Source organism: Mytilus galloprovincialis, chromosome 6 (assembly GCF_965363235.1).
Source record: "Mytilus galloprovincialis chromosome 6, xbMytGall1.hap1.1, whole genome shotgun sequence".
Classification (NCBI taxonomy): domain Eukaryota; kingdom Metazoa; phylum Mollusca; class Bivalvia; order Mytilida; family Mytilidae; genus Mytilus; species Mytilus galloprovincialis.
Window position 1 is genome coordinate 27,153,301 of NC_134843.1, and position 10,146 is coordinate 27,163,446.

General features: G+C 33.6%; 1 protein-coding gene across 1 annotated transcript; it reads left to right on the plus strand.

The window, feature by feature from the left end:
* The first annotated feature begins 1,065 nt into the window (after positions 1-1,065).
* Positions 1,066-9,277, plus strand: LOC143079292 (uncharacterized). Its single transcript, XM_076254539.1, has 3 exons — positions 1,066-1,164; positions 3,327-3,500; positions 6,335-9,277. Exons 2-3 carry the CDS (start codon positions 3,327-3,329, stop codon positions 9,158-9,160), a joined length of 3,000 nt encoding a protein of 999 aa, XP_076110654.1. The 5' UTR covers positions 1,066-1,164; the 3' UTR covers positions 9,161-9,277.
* Positions 9,278-10,146: the final 869 nt, after the last annotated feature.

Here is a 10,146-nt window from a genome sequence, read left to right on the forward strand (position 1 = left end):
TATCGACAAAGTATAACACTTACATGTATGTCTATATGTTTTTACATTATAGCAAAGATTTAAATGATAAAATGCCTTTTAAGCGATAGACTTAATCCATTTCATACTCATTTGCAATAGAAGAAAGAAATATGTTGATGTCAAAAGAGCAAACCATTAGATTTGTTTTATATTACAATCTTTCCAGAAGTTAAATGGTTTTGTCCTTATTAATAAAATAATATTAGCATGTGAAGATACAAATGAGTAAGTAAAAAAGAATAAGAAAATTAGCTTTACAAATTTTAAGTTTTTGCATCTTTATCCTTCGGTATTTGGCTCATTGTTGTCTACACAAAAATAAACACAAAATTGAATTTTGTGACAAAATCTCAGTTTTGTATGCAAATTAGTTCACAGAATCCGAACTAAACTAATTTGCATACAAAATTGACTTTTGTCGCCCAATTTTCAAATTACATGCAGGTAACAAAAGTAAAGTCTGTGTTACAAAAATGAATTTTGTCATGACAAAACTAACTTTTGTCCACTGAAAGATAATTTTGTATGACAAAATTTAAACTTGTAGTATGCTACAAATTTTGTTAATCTGAACTCATTTTTGTTGAACAAAACTCACTTTTGTCCGTACAAAATTGAATTTCGAGTACAAAACCACAAGAGTCCCATTCGGCGCCCCGTAGTCTCAGTGATAGTAATACCTCCTCCCGTATTAGTTTTTTTTTTATATCTTATTTACGATACATTTTCAACGGTTCATCTTCCAATTGTTTATTTTACTTGTACTATTTAGCAATTTAATGTGTCTGTGAAAGTACCCTTTATGTACTTATTTCTAACCCTTATAATACTTGTTGATTAAAGGGATTACCATCCTTGTCAAGGATACAATGACAATAGTCCATTATTTCTTTAAATTAAACAGTATAAATGATACCTATATAACAGCAATAGGATTAAAGACATCTTCATGTAATACACTAGATCTAAACACTCAATAAAAATATCCAGAGGGGTCTAAATAGTTTTCCTCACATTTAATCCTGAATTAAATTTTATATGATACTTTAAACGTATCGCACTCTCGCATCTTACTTATAAGTAAATCGAAAGAGGGTTAATTCAGAAGGTGCGTTTTTATGTTACCTAACAAGACTTATTAAGGTAAGATTTGTTTTTTTCTCATTTGTATTGTCTTAAATAAATTATTAATGATATTTTTATTAAAATTTATTTGTCGATGTAGTAAAATACTAAAGGAACGGCAATTTAACTTATAAAAAGGGGGGTAAAAAAAAATGCAAAGAAATATTCTGATCCCAATTTGTTCTGGTCAAGCAAATAACAAAAAGAAATATTCTAAGTCCAGATTTTCCCTATTCCTTATAGTGTTGAGTATTGAAGAATAAAATTTGATTGACAGTATTGGAAAAATACAAATAAAATTAGCTGACTAAGACAACAAAAAACATACCTCCTTGAGATAAAATTGTTGCTCTCTAAATTTGGAAGAACAAAAAATACAACTGCAATAAATAGTAACAATGTACACAAGTGCTAATGTATGAGTTACACAAAAATATGTTATTCTGTTTTATAAAAAGAAATACTTCAGTAGAGTTAATTTATTAGTTTTTTTTTCTATAATTAATTTTTGAAATTCAGAAAAATGTAAAACATTTACTTAAAGCGAAACGAATATTGAAAAATACCTTTTCACTTATTAATATTAATATTTTGATTATTTGTATGTTTCCCTACCACCTTTTAATTAAAATCTCAAATAACACTAGATATTAAAACCTTATTTATACAAAAAAAAAATTATTGAGAAATGTCTATGCAAATGAACTAACATTAAAATAATAATACAAAATCTTAATTGAGCAGAAGATATAATAACAACCGTCATATGTATACTAAAGGGTATTGAGCCGTGAATGGAGTGTTGTCTCATTGGCACTCATACCACATCTTCTTATATCTATTAGTCTGTTTTCTGCCATTTGGTCGGGTGGTTAAAATTACTGAATTCTACTGTTTTCCCCCTAGTTTATTCTGATTATTTGTATTTTATTTACTCTTCTCATCATCACTTATGTCAAAAGACGTGCAGAAAATTTGATATACCGTTTATGTTATCACCAAAAGACCTACATGTATATAGCAATTTAATGTATGTGAAAGTATCCTTTGTGCATGTATAATACTTGTTGAATAAGGGATCAACATCTTTGTCAATAGTACAATGAAAACAGTCAATTACTTCTCTCAATTACACAGTATTATACTAATACATGTAATATATTGAAAGAATTCACGACATCTTCATGTAATACACTAGACCTAAGCACACAATAAAATTATCCAGAGGATTCTATTAAAACATTTTTTTTCTCACATTTAATCCCGAATTACATTCTATTTGATACTTTAAACCTATCGCACTCACATGTTTATCTAACATGTTTAGTTTGACCTTTTATATTTAGTCTTATAACGACTTTTGCTCATTTAGACAACTTATAAAAAAGAAGATGTGGTATAATGGCCTATGAGACAACTCTCTACAAGAGACCAAAATGACACAGAAATTAACAACTATAGGTCATCGTACGTCTTTCAACAATGAGCAAAGCCCATAACGCATCAGTTTGTTTCAAGGTTTCAGTGCTTTTTCTGTCTTCGTATTTCTCTTTGGTTGATATGGATTTGCCTTGTAATTTTCTAATTGAATCCCTCTCTTTCGGCGCAGCTGTGTGTTTTTTAAAAGCTTAATCGAGTTAGGATCAACTATTTATTTTCAAGAGGGAGGAGGGTATGTTTTTTGTTTAAATAATTAAATCTTGTTTTCCAACCATATTCAGAAAATTATTTTGTTCAAATTGAACACTGCAAGGTATTGTTCAGAATATTAATAAATTTATTTGGTCCTCTGCTTGAAAAAAATTTTTAAGAAAAAAACATACCCCCTTAAAGTTTAATGGTCGTTCCCCTTAAGTTTTGTTTACGAAATCAACATATGTTATACATGTGTAAAGGTTCAAACGCAAATTGTTGTTACTGTACGATCTCTGATATTTGGCTTTGCAGAAGTCATTCTTTGCTAACAAGAATAAAGAAATATACTTCACAATTTTTATATATTTTTCCTCGCAATTTGGTTTACAAGCTAAGGTTGAAATAATTTAGGTGTACAAATGTTATGTTTTTTTCGTAGTTTTATAAGAATGCTTTTTGTATAAAACGGCACTGGTATGAGTGCTTAATTTTAATTATGAAATACAAATGTTCAGCTCCTTATTATACCAATTATTTACTTACAGATGAAATTGATAGTGTTGCTATTGATTGCCTCTGTTTGTGAAGGACGACGCGCAGGTTTTAGTAAAAGAGGAAGTCATAAATTCACAGGATCATGTAGCTTCAATCTACCATGTGACGTTAAAGACAACTCACTTTATGCATCTGTTGTTTTCAAACGTCCAGCTTTCGTACAAGTGAGTATATAAAGAGTCAACGCTAGAATAATCAGTTTCTAAACAAGTCATGTATAATTTTTGTTGTTAGAAAATTACGCTTGCCAGGGCCGTAACTACATTGAGGCAAATGAGGCAAATGCCTCATGTTGGAAATTTAAAAAAAACTGAAACAAAATAAAGGCAACAGTAGTATATACCGCTGTTCAAAACTCATAAATCCATGGACAAAAAACAAAATTGGGGTAACAAACTAAAACTGAGGGAAACGCATTAAATATGTTAAAATGTAACACACACAGAAACGAACTATAATATAACAATGGCAATATTCCTGACTTTGTTCAGGACATTTTTAAAGGAAAAAATGGTGGGTTGAACCTGGTCTTGTGGCATGCCAAACCTCCCTCTTTTATGGCCATGTGAAATATAACATTAAAATGACAACACAACATTACAGGACTACAATATAAATAAATAGGAGAACATAATAGACAAAGAAACACACGAATAATAAGCTAACAAAAGGCAAGAAGTTTAAAATTTTAATACGCCAGAAGTGCATTTTGTCCACACAAGACTTACTAGTTATGCAATTTTACCTGTCCACCGATGTCCAGACATTGTGCGAGAAAAATATTTTAAGAATAGACGATGCTACAAGACACAGAAAAAACGGTCGTTTCTGCATGGAGAATTGAACTTGATATCGAAGAATACAAAACTGGCTCTCATTTTTAGTAGATAAAACTAGATAGCTGACATGGTTTCAATTAAAGTAAGACCACATATTTCCCGGTATCAAATCATCTATAAAAAAAACATCAATGTATTGCCATATGACATTTTGCATTCACGGATTAAACTTGCATTAAGTCGTGTTCAGATCCTTTAACAGGAAATAAAGGAATATGGATTAAACGTGCACGGGACCTAATCTAACACAAAGTCAATGCATAGAAAAAATACAAATGATCAATGGTCAAAGTTTTTATATAAAAAAGAAGATGTGGTATGATTTCCAATGAGACAACTGTCCACAAGAGATTTATTCCTATTTTTCATCTTGATAGTTGCTGGAGGGTCTTCAACAATAAAATAATCATTAATACCGTAAAACAAGGTCAAGATGGTCCTCAGTGTCGACTAAAGCAGTAATAGTACTTAAAGTATAATACTGCACTGTCACTTTATTTAAATCTAGTCATAAAAAATCACCAAAGTCTAAGCACTAGTCTAATACTAGACAAGAACAGACAGACAGACAGATCCGGTTTTAATGATTATGAGAATTACGATTTTTGCTTTATCCTACATATCGGTCTACTTTTAATGTTGTCCCCATAAAACCTAAAAGTCTTAAATCATAATGAATCTATGTTTTTGCTCTGAGACCAGAATAGCTCAAAATTAATTGCGTTTCAATGTAAGAAAGAGTCCGGGAAACGCTCAGAATGAACGATTTTGCGTTATTTTTCTCAAAGCTCCTGGGGGCCTCGCAATGCTCGGCGAATTTATTTTGCATCACTATTATAAGATGCTAGTTACGGCCCTGCTTGCTTGACGTTTTACTCGTATGTGTGTGTCACAGGTTTGATATTTTACATGGGTAACCTAATATGGTCTTTCAACTTTTCAGTCATCTTCGCTAGCCAAGAACTGGAACGTAACCCTTGGCTAGCGAAGATGTTTTTCCGTGGAAAGACTTCTGTGGAAAGACCTTTTGAATTTTTTTTTATTAATCTTTTCTCCGCCAAATATTTTCTTGTTTTGTTTGAATTGTAAGATATCGCTTCAATATTTGATTTATGATATCGAACAGTTTGTACGATATAAAACCTTTACAATGTATCTAACACTTTTATGTTTAAGAGTTATCTCCCCGATTACAGTGTTTCTTGAATTTTCTACTCCTTCGTAGCAGTACAAAGATACGACAAAATTATTTTTAAAATCAATCTGCTCATTATATCCTCGGGATCAGATAAATAATTTTGACCGAAGAGATCAAGATATTCCATATATAAGCTTAAGGGTCTTCCCTTTGTGGAAACGACATAAATAAAATGTATATGTATCCCATAAACCATCAGTGATAGAGAGACCTGTCGTTTGATTTTAGGTCCACGGTCCACCAAAAAAAAACCGAGGCCAAGGTCAAAGGTTAAGGTTATGTTTGATTTTTTTGGCTTTTTGAACTATAATTATATATATAAATACGATTATCTGACACTCAAGTGTTGGTTGCGTTATGTCGTAACAGGAACTGTTTTCTTTGGAGCAGCACAGTCACATTTACCACGATTTTTTTTACTCCTCTCGAATGTTAATAAATAAGTATGATGATATAGTATAACTAATTAACAACACCCCAAATTGATTAGTGGGTCATCAAATCAACGATCGAGGTAATAGTTATAAATAATAAATAGGCTGGTCATGGTGTTCTAAGAGAATTTTATTTCCAGGCACTATCTTTTTTACCCACAATTAAGATCTTTGTCAGTATATGTCTAGTGGTTCTTTTTGAAGTTAAATAGATCACTATAGATTTGTAGGTCCCTTTGACACCGGTAAAGGTTACAGCAGCATGTATTATACTGAAATTTGGGCAAATTTTTAGATGCATCATTTAAACTTGATAGCTCTACCAGACTTTCAAACAAGACTAAAGGATTTATAAATTGTAACGCAACATTCAACACATAACAGTACCCGATACAAAAACAGAGTCGTCTAGCACAAATCAACGTTCGGTATATCTCACTTCGGCTTAATTTATTATTCTTGTTTTATGATTTAATCAATTCAGAAAATCTACGGTTCACATGTACCACATTCATTATTTCTTACAGATGGATCAACCTTTCGGGATTGTCAAGAAGGAGCTTGACAGTAGAATGTATATGTTTAAGAACAACGACAAAATTTCGGAGGGAAATGTAGATATTCCATTCACTGCTACACACAGAGGTTCAATTAATTATGATTGTGATATAATTTATTACGATTGTGATGATTCTATAATGCCTACAACACAGACCGATGATGATAGTATGCGCTCTACTACTATTGTTTCTCCAGATGAGTCTGAAAAACATGTACAAAACGTTGTAGCAGCTGATATTGCTTTGCCAGTTAAGGTTCCATCAGGATCATCAAATGCACCTTTGACAATGCCTCCTGCACTAGATAAATCTAGTCAGAAACTATATGGAACCTCAAAGCCAATAGACACCTCAAGCCGTATTATTTCTTCGAATAATAAAATACCACCTAAGCCAACATCAAAATCAACTAGATTACCTACAGGATCTTCCACAAATATAAAAGTACCTTCCGAAGGTAAAAATGAAAAGATAAAATCAACGAAAGAACCCATCGAAGAATTGGACAATCAAAATGATAAAGATTTCGATTCTCTTGTAGATACACTCAAATTAGCTTCAACAAACATCGCTACAATGACGTCATCGTCATCAAATAATCCTATTAAACCAACAACAAAAAATTCTTTACCAAATAAATCTGAATCTGTCACGAAAGCGATACCGCCTTTGTCAACTGAGACGGCGACAAAGTCTTCTCCAGCACCAAAACCAACAGACATGCCACCAATGAGGCATTCGAAAACATCCAACATGCCACCAGTTAAGCCTTTAGAAACATCAGACATGCCACCAATGAAGCCTACGAAAACATCAGATAAGCCACTAATGAAGTCTTCGAAAACATCAGAGAAGCCACAAGTTAAGCCTTTGAAAACATCAGACATGCCACCTGTTAAGCCTTTTAAACCATCAGACATCCCACCAATGAAGCCTTCAAAAACATTCAACATGCCACCAGTTAAGCCATTGAAAATATCAGACATGCCACCAATGAAGCCTACGAAAACATCAGAAAAGCCACCAATGAAGCCTTTGAAAACATCAGAGAAGCCACAAGTTAAGCCTTCGAAAACATCAGAAATTCCACCTGTTAAGCCCTTTAAACCATCAGACATGCCACCAATGAAGCCTTCGAAAACATCAGAGAAGCCGCCAGCGAAGCCTTCGAAAACATCAGAGAAGCCACCAGTTAAGCCTTCAAAAACATCAGACATGCCACCAATGAAGCCTTCGAAAACATCAGAAATGCCACCTGTTAAGCCCTTTAAACCATTAGACATGCAACCAATGAAGCCTTCGAAAACATCAGAGAAGCCGCCAGCGAAGCCTTCGAAAACATCAGAGAAGCCACCAGTTAAGCCTTCAAAAACATCAGACATGCCACCAATGAAGCCTTCGAAAACATCAGAAATGCCACCTGTTAAGCCCTTTAAACCATCAGACATGCCACCAATGAAGCCTTCGAAAACATCAGAGAAGCCGCCAGCGAAGCCTTCGAAAACATCAGAGAAGCCACCAGTTAAGCCTTCAAAAACATCAGACATGCCACCAATGAAGCCTTCGAAAACATCAGAAATGCCACCTGTTAAGCCCTTTAAACCATCAGACATGCCACCAATGAAGCCTTCGAAAACATCAGAGAAGCCGCCAGCGAAGCCTTCGAAAACATCAGAGAAGCCACCAGTTAAGCCTTCAAAAACATCAGACATGCCACCAATGAAGCCTTCGAAAACATCAGAAATGCCACCTGTTAAGCCCTTTAAACCATCAGACATGCCACCAATGAAGCCTTCGAAAACATCAGAGAAGCCGCCAGCGAAGCCTTCGAAAACATCAGAGAAGCCACCAGTTAAGCCTTCAAAAACATCAGACATGCCACCAATGGTGCCTTCGAAAACATCAGATATGCCACAAATGAAGCCGTCGAAAACATCAGAGAAGCCTCCAATGAAGCCTTCAAAAACAAATATATCGATTAAACCAACAACAAAATTGTCTTTTACAACTATACCAACCCAAAAAACAACAAATGTACCTACAAAATTTTCCACAAACATAAAAGTACCTTCTGAGGCAAAAGATGAAGGGACAAAATCAACAGAAAAACCCATCGATGAATTAAACAATCCAATTGCCTCTAACCAAGATTTCGATTCTCTTGTCGATACAATAAAAATAGCTTCAACAAACATCCCTATAGTGAAGTCATCGTCATCAAATAATCCAATAAAACCAACAGAAAAAATGTCCTTACCAACTCAATCTGAATCTGCTACGAAAGCGATGACGCTTTTGTCAACTGAGTCGGCGAAGAAGTCTTCTAAAACACCAAAACCTACAGACATGCCACCAATGAAGCTTTCGAAAACAAATACTCAAACAACAAAATTGTCTTTATCAAATAAATCGGAATCTGCCACGAAAGCGATGATGCCTTTGTCAACTGAGTCGGCGACAAAGTCTTCTCAAACACCAAAACCAACAGACAGGCCACCAATGAAGCATTCGAAAACAAATATTTCAATTAAACCAACAACAAAAATCTCTTTACCAGCTAAATCCGAATCCACCACGAAAGCGATGCCGCTAATGTCAACTGCATCTCTAATAAAATCATCTTCGACAGAAGCCCCAACAGTCGTTGATAATGACTTAGCCAAGAGACAAAGACACAATCAAAGCTTGAAAAAACGCTTACTTCGATTATTAGAAAGAAGATATATCGACCTTCAACACCAATCAGAAGAAGAAGTATTAAGAAATCTATCTGAAAACAACAATAAAACTTAAGCAAGGATAGTGCTATATCATAATACACTACAGAAGGATACCACGTTTCATATTTGCTCATAATTAGAACAAAACCGATGTTTGCATAATCTGAAATAAAATGAAGTGAGAATCGTCTTTGATTGGTGTTTTTCAGACGAATACAAAACAAATTATTAAAAATTCAAAGGTTTTCCTGTATAAAGAGAACACTATACAGGTTATTCGAATGTATAAAACAATGATATCTGTATTGCACAACTAGCGAATTTGCTTTTTAAAGACTTCCACTTCCGGAGTAATTACAATTACATTTATTGTATAGTAAAATAACTGAAATCAAATTTTGAAACCAATGTTAAAGACCAAAATTCATTAAGATTTCGATTTCTTATTGTTTGTATTTATTTGTTTTTACTTGCAAAATGTTTATAGCTGGCAGATTCTGGTATACATTTTCCAAAAAGAAAATTTGGCGCAAAAATGCAAATATTACAAGCAACATCGATGATTTATGACAATTAATATAGTTGGTCAAAAATTGCCATTCGACGACATAAGTTTATAAAAAAATTGAGAATGGAAATAGGTAATGCGCCAAAGAGACAACCACCCGACCAAAGAGCATATATTTTCACCAAAAAAATAAAGAGAGTCACTATACATATTTTTAGGGCTAGATAAGTAAAAAAAACCAGCATAACAGATTTGTAATGTTGGTGGATTTTGGCGGGCGGGCGGTAAAACATGGATACCAATCATGTGCAATCAAATCTGCCTACACTTTTCAATCCAGATCTTTGACACTTCATAGACTGAGTGTACATCTATTGAAAAATGCACCTGTTATTGTGAAAATGCATGATTAAATGTTTGACTGTCGTCTGGATTTACAAGGGGAATGAGGCATGCATAACAGACGCTTGTCACCAACGTTATGACCCTTACGACACACTTGTAAAGCTTTGTTTTGAATTATTTATATGCAGGGCATTCCCTTATTTTTT

Excerpts from the sequence above, each read along its gene's own strand:
- LOC143079292 (XM_076254539.1), top strand. The coding sequence starts at position 3,327 with ATGAAATTGATAGTGTTGCTATTGATTGCCTCTGTTTGTGAAGGACGA. Across the intron at positions 3,501-6,334 it reads AACGTCCAGCTTTCGTACAA|ATGGATCAACCTTTCGGGAT; the intron begins GTGAGTATATAA and ends TATTTCTTACAG.